The sequence below is a fragment of the Pinus tabuliformis genome, chromosome 6, assembly GCF_031772625.1.
Source record: "Pinus tabuliformis cultivar Carrire ecotype Pingquan chromosome 6, CPIR1, whole genome shotgun sequence".
Classification (NCBI taxonomy): domain Eukaryota; kingdom Viridiplantae; phylum Streptophyta; class Pinopsida; order Pinales; family Pinaceae; genus Pinus; species Pinus tabuliformis.
The window spans coordinates 536,639,656-536,661,967 of NC_142292.1; the positions used below are offsets into that span (position 1 = coordinate 536,639,656).

General features: G+C 40.2%; 1 protein-coding gene across 1 annotated transcript in view; it reads right to left on the reverse strand.

Moving 5' to 3' along the window:
• Positions 1 to 1,604: 1,604 nt before the first annotated feature.
• Positions 1,605 to 22,312, reverse strand: part of LOC149259651 (ethylene-responsive transcription factor 4-like) — a 52,783-nt gene continuing 32,075 nt past the window's right edge. The window contains exon 2 of the mRNA XM_089454793.1: positions 1,605 to 1,717. Within this exon, the coding sequence (XP_089310919.1) occupies positions 1,605 to 1,717 (113 nt within the window). The remainder of the gene's footprint in view (positions 1,718 to 22,312) is intronic.

Genomic DNA, 22,312 nt, shown 5'->3' on the forward strand with positions numbered 1-22,312 from the left:
AATTCTTCAATTATCCAAGCAATACAAGGTTGGTGACTGGTACTTGTACCAGAACCATACCAAGATCAGGATTTATGGGTGTGAGCTACCTCCCTTTAAACTACCTAAATACATCCCCATGAGATTATTTGCCCTGGAGTACTACAGGCAAATGATCAATTCTAATCAAATCCACTTTATGAAAGCTAATAATAAATCTCAGTTAAAGATAAAGGATCACTTAGGCCCATTTTTTTGTAGCAATAGACGAGCAGGGAAAGAGGCAGAAGAAATCCTTGAGAGAATGAGACTAAAAAAGAGTTGCATCTGGCCTTATGATTCTCACAGATTCATCTGTGATAGAAGGAAAAAGCATAAGCTGTCCCCCTACATTCATCATAGAATTCCAGAGATAGAACAATTTGCTAATCAAAATGAATGGGTGGAGGGAACACTTATAGAACAAGATAGTGAACAAGTTGAGGTAGACAATGTCATGAAACATTTGGAAAGACAACTTCATCTTGATTCCTTTGTACAGGTTCCTGGAGAATCTTCACAGAGGCCAACATAGGAGCATAGTGCACAGACATCAGGACAACCAGAGATTTTAGAACAGAGAAAAGATTCAGGATCACAAAGTATTTCTGAGGAGTTGACCCAAACTGAAACAAACATGGGCAATCCTCCAATATTGCAGACTCCTCTCAATGAGGAACGAAATCAAAAGAGAAGAAGGAATGAGGCTAGTCCCTCAATAGTGCCACTAGACCAGGTATATGTTAAAAGGACAAGATTGAATCCTCTGTCCAAGCAGGAGTATGAAGAAACCAGAAATGACACACTACAGACCACAGTAGCAGGAGAGACACCATCTGCTTCTCAAAATCAGATACTAAGTAGGCAACCAAGTGTGGAAGTGTCATCATTCTAAGAAGTTTCAGAACAAAGCCAAGATTTGAAAGAAAAGTACAAAGAGATTAAGGCTAGGAATGAGCATCTCAAAGCTCAAACCTATGCCAAATATCTGAAAATATCTCCAAAAAATCAGACAAGGTTGATGTCAGCTTTTGACATCAAAGAGGCAAAAATGCAGATGAGCTTCTTGAAGCCAATAGTACAACAACCAAAATCCATGGCTGATTACTTGAAGACCAATTTTGAAGTTCTTGCTAAAGACATCCACCCATTTGATCAAATTGAGCTGCACAAGCAAACAGGTGAGATGGTCTACTCAACTTTAACCAGTAAAGCCATCATTGCACATCAGTTGGAAAATTCTTTGAGCAATACTATGACACAGTTATAGTTAGAAAAAACCTATTCTCAGGCTAAGGACACTAGAATAAAGTCATTGGAAGATCTAGTGATTAATTTGGGTCATAATTACAAAGATATTAAGGCAACTGAGAGTTTGATAAAGAATAAGAATGAAGATACTGCTGCACTAAAAAAAAAACTCAAACTCCCTCCCCTCATACATCCAAAAACTGAAAAGTCATTAAGAAACAGAATGAGGAGGAACTTATGGACTTGGTCCTTAAGTTAAATGAACAATTGAAAGAAATTGAACGAGAGTTGGAAAAATCCTTGCAGTCTAAACAAGGTGAGTTGACCACCATGCCTCAGACTATAGTACCCATGGTTTCTACAGTAGTGCCATCTACTATTGCAGCAGCTTTGGCACCCAACGTTCCCTTAACTACAGTTCTTCCAGTAACAACAACAGCAGGAACTTCTGAAACAACAACAACTTCAACACAGCAAATAGAGGACTTAATCAAGTCCATGGAAGAAATGAAAATCCAAGCAACTGAGATACAGAAATTAAAAGAAAAGGTTGCTAGCTTGGAGTACAATTATGAGATATCACAGATGAACTACATTGAAGAGGAGAGAAAGAATAAAAGGATGACTGACAAAATAAAAACATTAGAGAAGGACTTAACATTTGAAAGGCCCTTAAGAGATATCAAAGAGATTTTATGGACCTATTAGCACCTAAATCTGCCTTAGGCTGATGGAAGGCAAAATTCAGGGTAACCACAAACCACGCTCAGTCTGGTAGCTAGCCCTACCAAAACAGGACAGGGCTCTCTCTGAGTCACGCTCAGCGAATAAGTAAACGGAATGGTCTGAGATGACTAACAGTGAAATATTGATCTTAGGCTAGTAAGTAAATATGGATACAAGAAGCAATTTTTTATGAATGACTGAGTTTCTGGGATGGTATGGGAGCAACGGACAGCAATGAGCAGAGAATTTAATACAAAGGCATAGATTATTTCGTGAGGCAAGATAGGCGGAAAGTATAGCAACTTAGTTTGAAATAACGTGGAATGGAGGAATTGCTTAGGAGGGTGAAAGGGGCATAAGTACATGAATCCTTTTCAACAGAAGAAGAACACTGAACATGAAATTTTCCAACAGGCAGAGCAATAAAATGAATTCTACCTTATCTAACTTAGAAAATTTCACTGGAAATGAATATGAAATGAACTGTGAAACATTGCGAAATACATATGAAACATAAGAGACACATTTGCGACACTCACAACCACATGAATCTCATGAAACAGAGCCGCTGCCTTTCATTAATCCTCTGTCAAAATATACAATGAAGAACTGAGTTTCTCTCCCACGGTCTCCTAGAAATTACAAGCCAACGAACCCTTTGCAAATAGTTTGCATACAATATATAGAATGTGCCATGAAGAGATAGAACGCCCAAGGGTTGGGGAGTTACTCGAATCATTACAAAATGGAGGTCGAAAGCCAACCATTAGCTACAGGTGCAGCGTTACAAACATGACAAATGGCTTGGGTGATTGTTCGCCTTCCTTTGCCACTTGGATAGGAGCCAATCTGGAGTGAAAATACTTTAAATGCCACCTTAGGTGCCGAAAAAGTGAAATGTAGATGAGCGGGCCCACTTGGAGAAGTCACGAATCGAAATTTCGCGAAACGGCGCGATTTTGGCCTTTTTCTCTATATGCATCGTGCCCAATTCTATATGTGCCGTGCCACTTTGGAGGCTATTTTGAGGCACTTGTAGGAGTCTAAAATGTGCCCAAGTGTACTTGTTAGAAATCCTGGCCTGTCTACTTTCCAACCCAAGTGGAATTTCTGAATTTGGTGCTCATTTTCCCTCCAAATCTTCATTCTCCCAAGACTACTTCCTGTGTGTAAAAATAGGGGCAGAGAGGTCATTTTTTGAGTGTTTTTGACCTCCTGTGGACCCAAATCATGCCCAAATTTCTTGTCCAAGCACCAGTAGTCGTGATTTTGCATGATGAATCCAAAAATGAAAACCATTTGTGATTCAGAGCTCCCAATCCTAAGCGCCGTGCCACTGGGAGAAAAAACTTGTGTTTTGACCAAAATTGCCCCAAATTTCTTGAAATTTGGGTTGGAGGTTCTCTATGAAGTGCTATTCTAGGCAAAAGAGGCTTTGGCCAATATCTAAAGTCGATCAAGATCCCTTTGCCTCTTTTGCTTCTTGATTGCTTTCCTTAATTTAGCCTTCAAATTCTTGATTCGGGCCTTGCATACTTTGTTTCACGCCATGTAGTGGAAAGCCATGTGTCTCAGCAGTTCATGGTCCTTGTCAGCCTTGTCCAATAGCCTCTCTAAGTGCATGTTAACTCTCTCGAGGTTATCCTCCCGATCCTCATTAATCTCTTGCTCCAATAGCGTGGGCTCAACTCTTCTCCTTTGTGCAGCTTGGCGATGCTCACGAATGTTTTGTAGCTCCATGATCGCTTGCTGATCCTCCAGCTATTTGTTCCACTGCTCCAGATATTTCATTTTCCACTTAGCCCTCTCCAAATCAAGGGATAAGGCTTCGATCTCTGATTGCTGCTCCTGGATGATCTCTTTGAGCTATGAACTTGTTGTTTCTGTATCTGTCTCATCATCATGAAGGAGAACAAATTCGGTCTCTCATTCACCTGATGGCTCACCTGAAGGCCCCTCATCCTACATTGGCTCCTTTCCTTTGTCCTATTCCTATGATGCTGATGGAGGAAGCGAGGCCCCTTCCACCCCGGGTGGAGATAACACTCACTTTGCCGCTGCAAACAAATGTCAAGTGCCTTTCTGATATGTAATGAAAACTGTCACACTAGCAGTCTCATGGCACTCATACCGATGAGAAGGTTCACCCTCTTGCTTAACCTCTAATAATACCTGTGAAGTGTTGAAGAAGTCACGAGAGATGAATTCCTCCCAAGCAATGCCCTGCAATCCCAGCTGATGATCCACCAAAATCCTAATAAGAGCAAAGTGATAAACACTGTTAAGTCGCTGCTGAGGGGTATTGTGCTACATGAAGGTGTTCATCCTCTCTATGTTCCTGCAAATGAAAAATGGGGTGTTCATCATCCATACCCTGGTAAAGTGCATGAGCAACCTGATGTGATAGGCATATAGACGAGAGAACCTCCCCTCACAGCTGAAGTACTTCATGATCAACTTCATGATTGGAGCATATTCATCTTTCAAATATCTGAATGGAAAGACTCTTGTGAGGTGCCTCAAGCAACTGGCCTTAATGTAAGGCTCATAATGCTGCCGATCAACTTTCTGTTTCTTGTGCCATGGTTCTCCAACATTCGGTGTACCGGTTGCTAATGAGACAGTTTCGGGTGTCAGTGTGAAGGTGACCCCGGCCAAGATAGAGTGATCTCCATGTAGGTGAAGCACAAAAAGACCGACCAACTCATGATGAACTCGAACATTAGCCACTCCTTGACAAAACTCGAAACCTGATAGATGCTGGAAACATGACATAGAAAGAGGGCATGCCTACAATTCTATGAGGGTGGTTAGCTCATCCCTAACATGTTTTCCACTCTTGTGATGTCTCTTGGGAGCCTGCTCTTCCGAGGATGAGTCACTTTGTGTCTCCATATCATACTCTGATGAATGTTGTGATGCCATGACTACTGTGTGTACTGTATTTAGGCTGCCCTTTGATGATGGTGTGAAGTTGGGTACTTTTGTGATATCTTCCACCAAGGGAAACAATGAAACAAAAGGGAGTATTAGGAGGGGAGTAATGTGATGGGAATAGGGGTTATGGGGAGAAGTTTGTTTAGGGATATGTAAGGGGTTTGGGTATTTGATAGGATAGCTTTTTTGGGTGTTATGTTGTCAAATAAGAGGAGGGGAAAGATAATAGGGTTTGGTAGTGTTTTAAGGTAGGGATAATAGGAAAAATGAGAAATGGAGGATAGGGAAAAATGGTAGGTGAAAATGGAACCTTGGCCTCAATACCACAATTATGCAACCCTAGCAATAATGGCCTTTGGTGTTTTCTTGTGGTTGATTTTATGAGTTTTTTTGCATTTCAAACATAGCCATAAACCACCATATTATTTACAAACTTTAATGAACAAGTCATGTCATAGAGCCTACCTATCAATTTGAGGGGCTTCACAAAAAATTTGAGGTGATTTGGCACAGTTTTGGCCCTTTTTGGGTGTGCGCCGTGCCCTTTATATGCATCGCACCTGTTAAAAAAGTACACTGAGGGATGGCTCTGTGTGCGCCGCACCCTCTGTGTGCACCGCGCCCCTGTGTATATGCGTCGCGCCCTTAAAACTACCTCCAACCTTGCTCCAAACACACATGATGCACACTCAAACACTTTGCAATGTTTCCCTATGCACTTGATTTGCACAATGACTTTGATTTTGGTGGAAACTTGTATATAAAGACTTGGAAGTCATGGGTTAAATATTTGCTTCTTCAAAAACCCATTTTTCTAATGTTATGTTTGACACTTTTTCACTGACTTAAAGCAATACTAATTTTCACTTTCCCTTTGAAATTTTAGCTCAAATGACGAAATTTTTGGCACTCTTTGCAGGGATTGCATGACAGGACATTTGGCCATGGAAACCATGCCTGCATCTGAAGAAATCAACTGACGAATTTTTTGAAAATTTTATCACCAATGACACTGTTTGACTTTTCTTCAAAACAGAGTTTTGAAGAACAGTCGAAGTTTATCAATATGACGATGAAACTCTCTGAATCATTACTTTGTAAGGGCCTCACTCTGGCCTGCATGGCTTTACTGGACATATTTAAAGACCAAATTGATTAATCCCTAGACCTAATGATCGAAAATGACTTTTGTCCTTTAAAGGACCAGACCTTGACTGTCATGACAAAAGACCTAAGCCATCAGGAGCTAGACATGAGGGGAAATGACTAGCATGACCTTTTCCGTCATATTATGGCATGTTCCTAGTGGAATGCAGCTGGGTGAATGGAGTGGGACTCTTAAAAATGAAATGCATAAAGAGTTTTGATCTCTGACGGAGGACTGACCAGACCGACTCTAACATTGGCTCCAATGGGGGATGGTAGCTCCTTGGAGGTGCCAAGAACAACAGATCTTTGGAAGAGCTAGACAGTGCCTTCGTCCATTGGGCTATGGAGTCATTTTTTCAAGAAACAAGACAGGACTCTGACTCATTTATGAAACTAAAATGACCAAAAAATTGACTCAAACTTGACATTGAAATGAATTGAAGACTAACTTGACAAACTCAAACCAAACTAAAATAAAAGTGGTATTTACAATGACAGTGGAAGCAGCGTTAAAAACTCATAAAAGGTACTGCTTGAGCATCCGACAATTGATCAGCCCTCCTGGACAATCTTCCCCGTTCATTTCCTTCAGAAGAAAGGCATTCCGACCCTGATATGATGCAACCTTGAAAGGACCTTTCCAAAGATTTTATAACTTACCGTGCTTACCCTTTTCCTCATTCCTTGCATCCCACTTCAGCACCACATTATCCAACTAAAATTTATTCGCCTTTGCTTTTCTGTCATAAATTTTCTTGATCTTCTCCTGCAATTTGGATGTGTTCTTGAAAACTTCTTCTTTGGTCTGCTGCAAGTGGACCATTTGATTCAACCTTCTCTGCATGGGATCTTCTTCACTGCCAACCTCCTGAGGAAGTTTGACTACCAGGGCAGCAAGAGAGGTAGGAAATACAGTATCAACTCCATAAACAAGCTCAAACGGTGACATACCAATGGATTTCTTTTGGCTAACCCGATCTGCCCAAAGTGCATTGACCAACTTCTTATGCCAGCTCTTCTTATTTATTTGCAGCAGCTTCTTGATGATGTTGGCCAATGATTTGTTCGAAGACACCCCCAATCCATTGCCTTGCGGATGATAGGCAGTTGAGTGACCCAAAATGATGTGATATTTATGACAAAACTCTACCATCCTTTTTGATTTGAAAGCTGTTGTGTTATCAGTGATTAACTTATTCGGGAAACCAAAGCGAGACAAGATGTTATTTTCAAGGAATGAAATGATTACCGCATCAGTAGCTTTCCTGGTGCAAATTGCCTCAATCCATTTCATGAAATAATCTGTCACTGTGAGGATCCATCTATGCTGACCGGAAGAAGCGGGATGAATTTCACCAATGAAATCCAATCCCCATTGCTAAAAAGGGGCACTCACCTCAATAGGCTCAAGTGGAAAAGGTTGTAACTTCTGCTTTCCTTTGAAAATCTGACACTTATGACAGCGCTTGACCATCTTATATACATCAGCGAACAATGTCGGCCAATAGTACCTTGCTCTCAGAATTTTATTTGCTGTTGACTTCCAAAAAAGGTGACCACCACAGTCTCCTTGGTGGTAGTCCTCCATGACCTGCTTTGCTTCTTCTTCCACCAAACAATTCAAAAGAACGCCACCAGGATCTTTTGAATAAAGTGGAAAATTAAGAATGCAAAACTTGGCAACTTTCAACTTGAATGTTCTCGCTTTGTTTCTAGTCATGCTGGGCGGTGGTGACAAATTTTTAGGCACATATATGATATCTGAATACCATGGAGAGAGAGCAAACATTTCAAACACCTGAATTGATGATGCTTCCTCATTCTCATCGAACATAGTAGCGATCAGATTTATGTCCAAGGCGTGCAAGTTTGATTCGACCATTAACTTTGCCAATCCCTGTCCTTTAACCAGCTTTGTGGGCTTTATTTCCACATCATATTCCAGCAAGGCTGCAATCCATTTGCCTCGTCTTCCTTCCGGATCGGTCTGCACTAAAACATCTTTGACAGCAGCGTTAGGAACATAGGCCAAAATATGAGAATGTAGAATATATACCCGGAAATCTTTCAATGCCTTCACAAGTGCAAGGGCTTGCTTCTCAATGATGTTGTATTTTAAGGTTGCATCTCTTATAGCTCTGCTGAAGAATGCAATGGGTCTTTCATGATCATCTCTTTTCTACAATAACACAGTTGCCATAGTGTGCTCTGAAGCAAATGAAAACAATATGAAATCCTGAGTGTAGTCCGGGCTGATTAGAATGGGAGCTGAAGAAAGAGCCAATTTGACTAAATTGAAAGATTTTACAGCCTCCTCCATCCATTTCACTTGGCTATCCTTCTTAAGCATGTTTGTCATCTCTCTTAGGTGCTTAGCAAGATTAGGTACAAAGTGGCGTAAAAAAATTATTTTACCATTGAAAGATTGTATCTCTTTCTTATTCCGGGGCACATCGATTTGTTGAATTGCTTGCACACATGCTGGGTCAATACAAATGCCATCTTTTGAGATAATGTGCCCGAGTAGTTTTCCTTCCTCCATGGCGAACAAGCTCTTTTTCGGATTCAGCGACATGCCATATTTTCTGCACTTTTGAAAGACAATTTTTAGATGGTACATGTGCTCTTCATCAGATTTGGAAAACACCGTCAAATCGTCCAAGTACACAACCAAAAAGACATCCTTCTCATTTGAAAAAGCCAAGTCCATTGCACGTTGAAATGTGGCACCCGCATTCTTTAAACCGAAAGGCATTTTAGCGTAATGAAAGGTTCCCCATGGAGTGGTGAACGCTGTCTTGTCTCGGTCATCTTCATGGAAAAAAACTTTGTTATATCCGGAATAACCATCAAGTAGTGACATACGAGATGCTCCCACTACTCGCTGAAGTATATGGTCCATTTTGGGTAGTGGATAATTATCTTTCAATGAAACTTTATTGAGATTTCTAAAATCAATGCATAAGCGAATCTCAACTGTGTTCTTTTGTACGGGAACCAAATTAGAGATCCAATCTGAAAATCTGATGGGAACAATGATCCCTGATTTGTACAACCTGTTTATCTCCTTTTCAATAGATGGCAGCAACTTTGGATTTAACATTCACAACTTCTGTCTGAATGGTTTTTGATTGGGCTTGATGGGTATAGTGTGCTGAATTATATTGGTATCATATGTCTTTAAGTCAGAATAGTCCCAAGCAAACACATCTGCAAATGAAGACAACAAACTGATATATTTGTCCTTGATCTTTGGTGGCAATGCTTTGGACAATTTTACCAACTTAGGATTAGTAGTTGTTCCGATGTTGACCTCTTTTACACCTTTCTCTATTGGCTGCAATGTTGGATTGTGGGCTACATCATCTTGATCAAAAATTTCTTCTAAAGGTATCAAGCCTTTAGGAATAATGTTATTCTTTAGCTGCAACACGTCCATTTCATTGATCTGCACCTCATCTATACCATTACCTTTACCATTGTCATTTTCTACATCAATTGAGGTCTCTTTGAACTTGCCTTTTTTTTTGCAAAAAGTCATCAATCTCCTCATCATCTTGGAACACTTGCCAATATCTCTGATTGTCTGGAACAGTTGGACGATGCTTGACATGGATTTCGAATTTATTGCTAGAGTTCATTGGGATCTTCAAACTACTTGCTGCATTGGCAAGAGCGTCAGCAATACTATTTTGTATACGAGGCACGCATGTCAAGGTGTATTCTGAAAATAATTTTAGGATATCTATAACTGCATTACAGTAAGCCCGCATCCTAGGATGCTTTGCTTGATACTTGCCTCTGACCTGCTTAATTAACAATTTGGAGTCGCCATATACTGAAATTCTCTTAGCATTCAGCTTTCTTAGAATCTTTAGGCCAACAATCAGAGCTCATACTTAGCTTCATTGTTTGAACAATCAAAAGCCAATTTGTAAGAGCATACCCGCACATTACTAGGCACTTTTTTCGGGGCGGAGAAAGGACTGCATACCCAAATTCCAATTCCAGCGCCATTATTTCCCACTGCTCTATCGAAATTCATGGTCCACAAACCTTCTTCCTCCTCTTGCAAGTGCTGGAAATTTGTTTGTTGTGCCTTGTCTGCTTGATGTCCATTACTTTCAGCTGATTGCCCAACAGTGTTCTGCCGTTCTTGTCCTTCTTTCTTTAAAATTTCTCTGAAATTTTTTGTTATTTCTGGAATATCATTTGCTTCAACTAACTGACTATCTATATCATTGAAACTATCTGAATACAAAACAAAAGACTCTAAATCTGTATGTACATAGTTAATTGGATGATTTATTGGTTTCTCCTTGCTTGTGATCATGTATTTCATTTTTTGTTCCCGATACAATTTCCTCATTTGTCCAAACACCGGAATAGTTGCATAGGAGAAATCTAGCTGTAGTGTCCCTTTCAATTTTGTTACCCAATACCTAGAAAGAAGCATGCCAAACCTGGGAGGAATATCTGCTACAACAACATCCATCAAAATATTCTTCATTGGGAGCTGATCCAGACTCACAACCAAGTCTTTGATGAGTCCTATACATCTTACACTGCTGGAATCAAATGAATAGAGATCATGGTATTGCCGAGTGATGTCCAGACCAAGCTTATCCATGATAGCCTTGGGCATGAGATTGTGAGAAGATCCGGAATCGAACATGGCGTTATGTAACACAAAATAATGCAATCTTAAACTGATATAAAAAGGTGGTACATCACTATCAGGAGACTCACCATTTGATGCTGGCCCAAAACTCATTTCAGGTTGATCATCTTCGACATTCACCATGTCGGACTTTGGGTCCAAATTCAACATTTTAGATACTTGCCCTCTATAACTGATGTTCCTCATTATTTTAGTAAAGGGTATGGATACCTTTAATTTAGAAATCTCATTCTCTAAATTAAAAGAAGGAATATTTTCTACCTCTTTTCTTGGGATTTCTTTCTTTTCCTTTTCTTTTGATGCAACTTGATGATGTGATTGTTCTGCTGATGGTGATTTGCTGTTCTCTGGACCAACCGCCTCCTTTCCTTTCCTTTATGTAACTGATGAATCATTCTTTGATGCCTCAACATCCTTCCTTTTTTGAATTGGTTTGACCGGCACATCTCTGTTTCTTAGTGAATATCGCTGCTGCTGTGTGGACAGAGCATTCATATAGCCTCTTTGGTACTCATCTGATTCTTCTGCCAAGACGGTGTCGTTTGCTAGAATAAAATCTACATCTTTGTGTACAACCGAACTTTCTGCATACTCCTCCTCCTTAGTGAGATAAATAGGCAAATCGTCAGGAGTAAAGAGGTGGTTTTCTTCAGCTATTATATTCCCGTCCTCATCTGACTCTGGACCATGCACAACATTTTGCTGCAAAGGTGCTTGTACTGGCTGTCGTGCTGTCTGCTCTTGGGCTCGTTGATCTCTCTGTCTTATTCTATATTGTGGTTGTTGCTGACCACGAAAGTTAGGATTTCTAACTTGTGGCTCAGGTTTGTCGAGTTTCACCCTTTCAAGCATTTTCTCTACCTTCTTGAGTAATTGATCCATCGAGGAAGACTCTTCCTTGACTGTGACCTTATTTTCTGCTTTCGTTCTAGCTCTTTTGGATAGCAAATTCACTTCAACGCTGACTGTTATCTTCTGCATGTCTTCCATTGTGGCCGGTTCTCTCTCTCTTAATTGATAATCCATGTCAGCATCAAAACCATCCAGGAAATTCACCATGGCTAGTCCCACAGGTGGCCTTAGATGATCTGGAATTTCATTATAAACTGAATTGAATCTAACGCAATAGTCTTGGACTGACTCACCAACATTTCTTTTGATTTTCTCATATTCAGCTAGAATTTGAAGAGGATTCTTTTTCACTTCCCATCGGTTTAAAGATTATCTTTGTAGGTCGGCCAAGGTAGCGATACTTGCCGCCGGCAAACCTCGGAACCATTTCCTCACTTCACCTGCAAATGTCTGTACAAAGAGTCTCATTTCCACATTCTCTGCATCGATCTCATGAAGTTCATAGAAATCTGCCATTCTGTCCACATGTTGCTGAGCAGTAATGCTGTTAGGAGTGCCATCAAAAAACGAGATTTTTCTTTGATAATCTACGAGCATATCATCTAGAACTTGAGGCAGAACCAGGGGTGCAAAACGGGCAGCCATCACTCTTGGTGGATTTGGCCTTGGAGGTGTTGGAGGAGTGTGCACAGTTTGTAAGGGGCTAGCAATTGGAGTTTGAAGCTGTGTCGCAATATAATTATCAATTGACCGGTTAGCCCTTTCAGTTTCTAGGTCTACAAGAAATTTTGGATCGGGGACAGTATAGTCAACAACCCTTTCGGATTTGGTCTCGAACAATGATAGTTCAAACTGCTCATCAAACTCAAGCTCTTCAAGATACTAAAAATTGTCAGGACATGAATGGGATTTGAACATGGGAGTTATAGTGCTCTCTTGACGAAGAAGTCTTGGAATCAAGTTGGGGTTTTCGTAAATATGAGGAGGATCCAGATCTGGATTGGCTCTGGTATATCGTCTCGAAGCCAGCGTGCTATTTTCAAAAAAATCAAAAGGACATGAACAACTTACTCGGCCTATCAAATCCTAAACTTATCATATGAAAGCTTAGAATTATCAAGAACTAAGGGGATTAATTTCGTTCCCCAGTGGAGTCGCCACTATGTTAGCACCTAAATCTACCTTAGGCTGATGGAAGGCAAAATTCAAGGTAACCACAAACCACGCTCAGTTTGGTAGCTAGCCCTACCAGAACAGGGGAGGGCTCTCTCCGAGTCACGCTTAGCGAATAAGTAAATGGAATACAAAGGCACAGATTAGTTTGTGAGGCAAGATAGGCAGAAAGTCTAGCAACTCAGTTTGAAATAACGTGGAATGGAGGAATTGCTTAGGAGGGTGGAAAGGGCATAAGTACATGAATCCTTTTCAATAGAAGAAGAACACTGAACATGAAATTTTCCCACAAGCAGAGTAATAAAATGAATTCTACCCTATCTAACTAAGAAAATTTCACTGGAAATGAATATGAAATGAACTGTGAAACATTGTGAAATACATATGAAACATAAGATACACATTTGCTACACTCACAAGCACATGAATCTCATGAAACAGAGCCGCTGCCTTTCATTAATCCTCTGTCAAAATATACAATGAAGAACCGAGTTTCTCTCCCACAGTCTCCCAGAAATTACAAGCCAACCAACCCTTTGCAAATAGTTTGCATACAATATATAGAATGTGCCATGAAGAGATAGAATGCCCAAGGGTTGGGGAGTTACTCGAATCATTACAAAATGGAGGTGGAAAGCCAACCATTAGCTATAGGTGCAGCGTTACAAACATGACAAATGGCTTGGGTGAATGTTTGCCTTCCTTTGCCACTTGGATAGGAGCCAATTTGGAGTGAAAATAATTTAAATTCCACCTTAGATGCCGAAAAAGTGAAATGTAGATGATCGGTCCCACTTGGAGAAGTCGTGAATCGAAATTTTGCGAAATGGGCGCGATTTTGGCCTTTTTCTCTATATGTGCCATGCCACTTTGAAGGTTGTTTTGAGGCACTTTCAGGAGTCAAAAATGTGCCCAAGTGTGCTTGTTGGAAAGCCTAGCCTGTCTACTTTCTAACCCAAGTGGAATTTCTGAATTTGGTGCTCATTTTCCCCTCTGTTGTGCCCTACAACAACCCCCCATTTCATAACATTTTTTATCACAAACAATTAACATATGAAATGGGTCCCTTTTAAAAAAATTTAATTGGCATTAATGAATTTGTTCGAAAAAGGTATGATAATCAAATGAATTTGTTAACAAAAGCATTTTTCGACAAATAATAAGCAATTTTTGGTTAAGTCCGAAAAAGCAATCGCAAGACCGTTTGCTACCTTGGTTCTTTCCGATGCGATATCGCTATCGGCCATCGGCGATAGCCAATGCACACACAGAAAAAGGCACACATCTTTTCCCCGATGCGATATCGCTATCGGTAGTCGGCAGAATCCCATACATCTTCATAAGACGTTCAGATCTTTTTCCCGATGCGATGTGATATCGCTATCGGTAGTCGGTAAATCAATTGATATGCATTTAGGGATTATGTCCGCGCGCTAATATGATACAATGTCGCAATCGGCATTCGCCAAGATCTCTCCCAAATGATAATGTCACTCACACTCCCGATGCGATGCGATGACGCTTAATGATGACCAGAACTCCTAAAAAAAGGGTGATTATTACAAAGCATTAAAGTTATATTTAAATCCGATTTGACAAAAGCACAAATTTCAAAATGCCGTTAAGTAAAGGGATAAGGTAATGCATGCGTATTTAAAGCTTTGCCCCTTCGAATTAATGAGCAATTACGATTAGACCTTTGAAGAAATCTATTGCACGCTTTAAGGGGTCATTCGGTTTAATAACTTAAGTAATGGTCATTTATGGAGCTGCAGGCCGTAAAATCACCATCATTGCATCTGCGGTGCCCTCTCAAATCATTAGATCCGTAGCCACTTTTAGAATTAATCTCACCACGCTTCAAGTTATATATCTATCCCGTTATGGATCGTCATTGTTATTTCTTTGTTACAATTTCTCTTGCATTTGTGTAGAATTCAACCGAGAGAAGTCTGAATATGATGGGAAAGAAGTTCAAAAAGGTGGCAGGTTCTACTCCAACACCTGTCTCAAGCCAAGCTGCTATGGTTTCAAAGAAAGGCTTAATCTCAGATACTACATGCACTGGTCTTCCTGGTACTACATGGCAAGGTACATACAATTTGCTAGAAGCAGAACAACCAGAAAAGACAGTAACGGAGGCTAGTGTGGATGAACTAAGAAAGTCTGAGGCAACTCTTAAAGATTTGGCTGACTCCTTTCTGCACAGAATAGCAGCCAGAGAACAAGTCTTGCCTTATACTGATGTGGTACGTTGGGCAATTGAAGAAATTACTCTCACTGATAGAACCTTCCATACTAAGGATGGAAGGATTTTCGGTTCCTTCAAGACTGATGACTTGAGACGGATGTATCATTTTCCTCAACCCGAGCTAGTCTATAATAGAGCCTTTTTGGAGAAATTCGCGAAGGAGAATGAATCGCCATCCGAACCTCTCCGAGAGTGGAGGCAGAATCCAACTAAACACAAGCATGATATGTCGGGTAAGTACTCCAATGCTTCTTTGGCTTCACCTTATTGCTACGCCAGGATTATGATGTGTAGATTGTGGGGATTTCATGACTCTGCAAATATTCATATTGATATGGTTCCTTTAATGGAAGCGGCCATCAATAGTATAATCATGGATTGGGCCACTATTTTGTCTGATAAATTGGTCATAGCTATTCGTGATTTTAGGGCCAAAACCAGAGTCACTGAGAGAAAAATCCCACCCTTCTATTACTCTGCTTACATTATGGATACCCTTTGTTTTAATTCTGAGTTTCCTGTCCTTGGTTGGAGATGGACAACCCATGACCCAACACCCATTCACTTGTACCATCGGAAATTGTGGAAACCCTCCCACAAAGACCATCTGTATCAAATTTGCAATGGTTTTATGGTTCCCGTTCACTATTCTATTTTTGACAGACCTATCCCTAGAATTTCCTATGAAGCTTCTTTTGATCTCCGAGCTGTAGCCCATTGGTTCGGCGAAGAACATTTTACCTATATTAGAGTTTTTGGAAGCAAGGCTAGGCCACATGTCCTCCCCCTGTACGTCCCAGATAAACTGTTAGCCCGGGAAATCTCCTACCAGATTATGTCTGAGAGTGTCACACAAACTCTCAAGGAGGAGAAGAAGAGAGGATGGCCCTCTTTTCCTTTAAGAATTGGAGTTTATACGCTGCTGAATTATAAACATGCAGAAAAGGAAGCAGCAAAACTCCAATTGATATCCCTGGCTTCTATTCCAAACAGACTTTATGATCCAAAAAAGACTGCTTTCATTGCCTTGGAACAGGCCAAGCTGTCAAAGGTTGTTCATCAAGAAGACCAGTTTGACGACCTGTTCATGAGTGCCGATTCAATAAGCCAAGTCAGACAACTCGCTTCACTAAGATATGAAGATGTAGAGTTAACTGAATTTAATAAACTTAGAAAGCAAAGGTTGCAAACTTTGCCTCTAGATTTATTATCTACAACCCCAACATCTTCCTCAAGCGAGTCTGGTCAGCAGCAAATACACCTATCTCCTGTTACAACTAAAGAATATGATAGACAACAAGAGGAAAGGCAGCAAAAAGCACAAATTGAACAAGAGCAAAGAAAGCAAAAGGAGTTAGAAGAACAGAGGAAAAGAGAAGAAGAAGAGAAAGCAAAGAAAGAACTGGAAGATAGGCAGAAAAGGGAATTGGAGGAACAGCAGCAAAGAGCACAGGAGGAGCAACAGCGGAAGGCATTGGAGGAACAGCAGAGGATTGAACGGGAGAAAGAACAAAGTAAAGCTCAAACAGAACAAAGTGAGCAAGTCTCTACTGATCCTGAATTAATTAAAGAATGGAACCAATTCGATTCCATCATAAGTGGTAAGGAAGCCTCCAAAGACTCAGACGTCTCTAAGACTCCCAATATTACTTCTTCTCCGGTTCTAGAGGGAACCAGCGGCTCACCCATGGTACAGAATGTAGAGGTAATCACTCAAGACCCATCCGATCAAATTGATCTTCAGGTGGAGGAAATTCCTCCTCTAGACATTTTCTACAGCCCAAAGCATAGAGCCGTTGTAAGGCGCTCGAGGAAAAGGCGAAGGCTTGATCAACCTTCTATTTTGCCTGAGCAAACAATCACGGGAAATGTGGTCTGGAAGGGAGAATTGGATCCCTCTGAAGATCTGACAAAGCTATCGCAATTTGCGGGAGCTTATTCAGCGGCAACTATTGACAAAGCATCCGAAGTAAGTCTTCTTTTGAAGACTAAAGAGCATGAGATATACGCATTACAAGCAGAAGTGATAGAGGCAAGGAATAAGGCAGCACAGGCAGAGGAACAATTGCTGGCCCAACAACAAGAGAATCATTTGTTAACCCAGCAAATTGAACAATTGAGGATAGACCAAAGTGACATTCAGAAAGCAAAAGAATTGTCAGAGGCATTATCCCAGTTGAAGGCATCGAATGAGCTGATGATACAAGCTAAAGACGAGCAAATAATTCAGCTATCAGCTCAGCTTGAAGGTATTAAGGGCGCCAAGAGTATCAATGATTTCAGAGCAGAGGCAACTCGAATAAACAGCGCACTGATATCTCAAATCATGATCTTATGCCAACAACTTGTTGAAGCTGAATCACTGTGTGAAACATCTACAGCAGTGTGTGAACAAATCGAGAAAGCCAGAAGTAAGTTGGATCAGGCTAAAGACGATATAACAGAGTATATTGAATGGCAAGACACTCCAGAAGGGCAAGCCGCAAATTTCTCTCGAATTTGTGTAACATACAAGGACATACTCTTCATGGAATGGAACACACAGATGATGAAAGCAGAAAGAGCAGCCTCCAGATGCAAAATGATTGCCAGTAACATGATCAATCTAGTCAATGATACATTGTATCTGGCAAACATGATTTCACAATGCACACCTGGAAACATAACAACGGCAAATATGCTGGAGCTCAGGAATTACCCTGATCTGGAGAAACAAGGGCGGTTAATTACTGGAGTAAATACCTTGACCGCCGATGCATACTGGCTTTTCCTGATTAAACCACATTCTCAAAGGTCGGCTCTTAATTGTCTAACAGATGCTCTCCGATACCTGATTGCTGATATTCGAGATGCCACATATGATGCACAGCTGACTTCACGCCTCAATAATCCTCCAGAAGTAGAGCCAATGCTGGCGATATGTCAGCAAAGGAGTAAAGGCAAAGAGACCTCTGACTGAAACATCGCCGCCGACTGCCGAATCACCAAAATACAAAATGATATTTGTTAATGCCGATTTAGTTGTTTTTCAGTTTTAGATATTTAGATATTTTAGATTAGCATAGTATTTATAGACCCTTTCATTGTTTTGGAGAGGGTCGTAAAATTTTGTAAAAGACTTAAAGGCTGAAGTTTGCACTATTGTGCTTCAGTCTATATTCTTTTTGAAACTCGACCACTGGTTCTTAATTTTACTTGGAAGGCTGTTTTAAGTAAATTGTGCACTATTGTCATTTGCTTGGAATGCTTTCTGGTCTGAAGGAAGAACCGCGACATAGCGATTAATATATTGGATTGATCAAACAGCTTGCATGGTACTATTATCTGTATCTGTTCTCTTTTCTATTATATGAATTGCTGTGTTATTACTTTTGCTATTGTTGATTACATGTATGCAATATAACAGCAAGTCTGCATTTCATATCACTATTGAATGTTTTGTGATTTGTTATCTCTTTTAATCATGCGCGTAACAATGATATAAATGACTGAGTACAGTAATTCGCTATTATCGCTCTGCATAACTACTTATGCAGAGCAATCTTAAATGATTTAAACATTTATGCTTATTGTTAGTGTCATCTATATGCCTGCCAGTAAGCCTAAATTATCAAACGTTGTATTCAAATGAATCGATAAGTCCCGGGATTAGCTTATAGTTATTATATTTCTTTTGTAGTTTAGTTATTTATTTATTATCACCTTACATCGTAAATCATTCATCCATCCCGTTTACTTATAATCTTTGGGAAACTAGTCCCATTATCCCCAGTCGGAGCCACTATTCCAAATGGAAAAGGAGCTGCACTAAGTTCCGGACCGGGTGGTTTCCCCGATGTTGTTGCTACGAATTTCGGGGCATCAACATTTTTGGCGCTAGAAGGAGGGCCATCGACTGTGAATGGCAAGTAGGTCCAAATCTGCAAACCATTCTAAGAGTAATTCTCCCTCCAAATCCTCTTCCCCTTCTCAATCACATGCTGGTTCTCCGGCACACAATCGAGAAAAAGAGGAATCAACCACCACTGCTCATACCCATCATATTTCAGAACATTTAAGTCTTGAATCCCCTGAAGTTCAGTCTCTTATCCATAAACTTCAGAGCTTCTCGATTTCACCTCAGAAATCTGAAGTATCACAAAGCAGTGTGACCTCGCAGTTAAACTTATCCCATCCACTTACCAGACTTCAGAGCGAAAAACTTGGTATCGAACCTACTGAGTTCCCTTTACCGAAAAGGAAAAAGGCTAAGAAGATTACTGAAGTATCTGATAGTGAAGATCTTTCTTCCATATCTTCCATCTCAACTCCTCCTCTGCGAAGTCAACCATCCACTCCTTCGTTACACATTGTTCTTCATCAGGGAATAAGTACTACAGCATCTCAAGCTACTCTCTCTCCAACAACTTCTTCTCCTCAGTCATCTGGAATACCAATAGTAGTAACAACTATTATCGCCAGCATAATGGCAGATCCATGGACTACGCCAGGTGCAGTCAATATGCCCGGACCATTACATGATCTACCTGATGCTCCCGAAAAATGGTTGCCTAAATTTAATCCAGATAACGGAACACAAGCTGAAGAGCATATTAACAATTTCATGTTAGCAGTTAACTTAAAAGGAGTGACAGAACAAGATGTTGTTGTCAGACTTTTCCCTTATACCCTGCAAGGATCGGCAGGATCCTGGTACTTCTCTTTACCTTCTGGTTCTATTACCAGCTGGACCACATGCCAAGAGCAGTTCCTTACCAAATATGGAGATGACAGGTCTCTGGCGACTTTAATAAACGACCTCTCCAATTTGAGAATAGAGCATAGGGAACCAATAAAGGAGTTTAATGCTCGATTCAACAAACTCCTAAATAAAATCCCCACCGCTTCAAAACCAAGTGAACAAATTAGGAGCGAATGGTACATTACTGCCCTCCCTTCCAATATAGCTATTTTTGTTGACAGGGCTGGCAAACCTACCTTAGCTGAAAACATGAAGGAAGCACTTGCAGTTGAAAAGCGTGTTAATGCTCTAGAGAAGAAAGCTGCCTTGGAGGATAGAAAATCCAAAAAAGTTTCATTTAAAGAAGATTCTAAGAAAAAGACCCCAAAGGACCCATACGACATGGAAGGTTTACAAAAGTTCCTTAAAACATTGTCTAATGAAATGGTTGAAATTAAAAAACAGGTGGCCGAAACTTCGAACAAAAGACCATTTAGAACTTTCAAGAAAACTGAAACAAAGCCACCCAATGTTATATCTAATGCAGACTCTGAACAGGAAGAAGAAGAAGAGGAATCAACCTCTCAAACGGATGATGAAGAAGAAGTAGTTGAGTGTCACGGCATGTGGGATTTCATACTCCCAAATTCTGACACCGAGAATCAAGAAGAAGCTTTTCCTGTTACTACAAGAAGTAAAATCGCTTCTGAACCTACTCAAACAACTACAAAAAAGAGGAGTGCAGGTGCTGCCACACCAAAAGAAAAAGTTCTTCCAAAGAAGTCTCCGGTAGCAGCCCCTCAAAACCAGCCTCCAATTTCTAACTCTCCTTCAACATCCAAGACACTAGTGGTATCTGACTCCATGGAGTATAATATTGTTGATGATATGAAAAAGACTAAGGCAAACATTACCATGTTTGAACTAAGTAAGTTAAAACATCAGCAGAAATTGCTCCTAAGAGAATTTAACGTTGTCCCCTCTTCTCCTCTTCCCAGTTCAAAAGCTGCTAATGATTCAGGACGACCCCCTCCAGATATGGTCGAAGCTACCGATTCGGTTCTGATCGGAGATAGATCCAATTCTCATACCCCACCTTTCTTGCTCACCTATGAAATCTATAATCGAAATCTGCATAACTGTTTAATTGATTCAGGGGCTTCATCTAATATTATGCCAGCTTCAGTTTGTTCTAAACTGAACATAGAACCCCAGAAGTCCGCAATTCATATTGTACAGTTAGACAGAACCAAAGTACAGGTTATAGGAGAAATTAATTCCGTGACTATCAGGTTGTCTGCTGATCCCAGAATAGTACAGAGAATAGATATTTTGATTGCTGACATACCTGAATTCTATGGTTTAATTTTGAGCAGAGATTGGTATGAGAAACTGCATGGATACATTTCCACGGATTGGTCACATATGTGGCTCCCCTATAAGGGTAAGCCAAATCAAATAAGGATCGACCGTGAGAAACACATGACTCACACAGTAACCGATTTCGAACAAGAAAACCAGCCTGTGGCCTTCAACAACAACATTTTGGGAAATTATTCCTCAGAATCATTCTTTGGCAACTTTGTTGCCCAACCTTCCCCTTTTTTAGTTAACCATTGTACATCTCAAGTAGAAAATTTTTCACAAACCAATTTATCCAAATGCTTCAACGAAAATCAAAAGGATGTAAATATTTTTGTTGATTCTCCTTTATTTTGGTCTTTGTATTTTGATGGCTCTAAGTCCAGTGAGGGATCAGGAGCAGGTTGCATCTTGGTTAGTCCGCAAGGCGAAAAAACAATGCTATCCTATCGATTAGAATTTGAATGCACCAATAACACGGCCGAATACGAAGCTCTAGTGCAGGGACTATATAAGGCGATTGACCTTAAAGTCCAATATATAAAAGTATTCGGTGATAGTGAGATCATTGTTAAACAGGTAAGAAATACAATTCATTGCCTTTCAAGCCACCTTAAGCATTATCAATCGCTAGTGCAAGATCTTACTTTGCATTTCTCAGCATTCAACATTTCTTCAATTCCAAGATCACAAAACTCGGCAGCTGATTTACTAGCCAACGTAGCTTCCAAACTCCTCCCTTCCGAAGACTATAGCCTTGATAGATTTTCTATAGAATTAATTTTTAGACCTTCAGTTCCCGATAACATCACTAACTGGAGGGTTTTCAACCATGACGAGGACATCTTGCAATTCTTAACCTCTGAAAAGTCTTATGACAATCAAATCATTGAAGAGCATGACCATGATTCTCAAATGAAAGAAACATCTCAAGATAACGCGATTCCTAAGCCTGTAGTAAAGCTCGAAGACCTTTATGACATTAAAGATAGGTTCAAACCTGTAATTAATGCAAAACTCCAAAGCTCTACTCTTAGGTTTGAATCAATCAATTTGGGAACAGATCAAGCTCCTCAAAATATCAACTTAGGACTAGGACTTTCTATAAAAGAAAAGGAAGCATTCATCAAACTCTTAAGGAAAAACAAGCAAGTTTTTGCTTGGAAGTATGACGACCTCAAGACATATGATA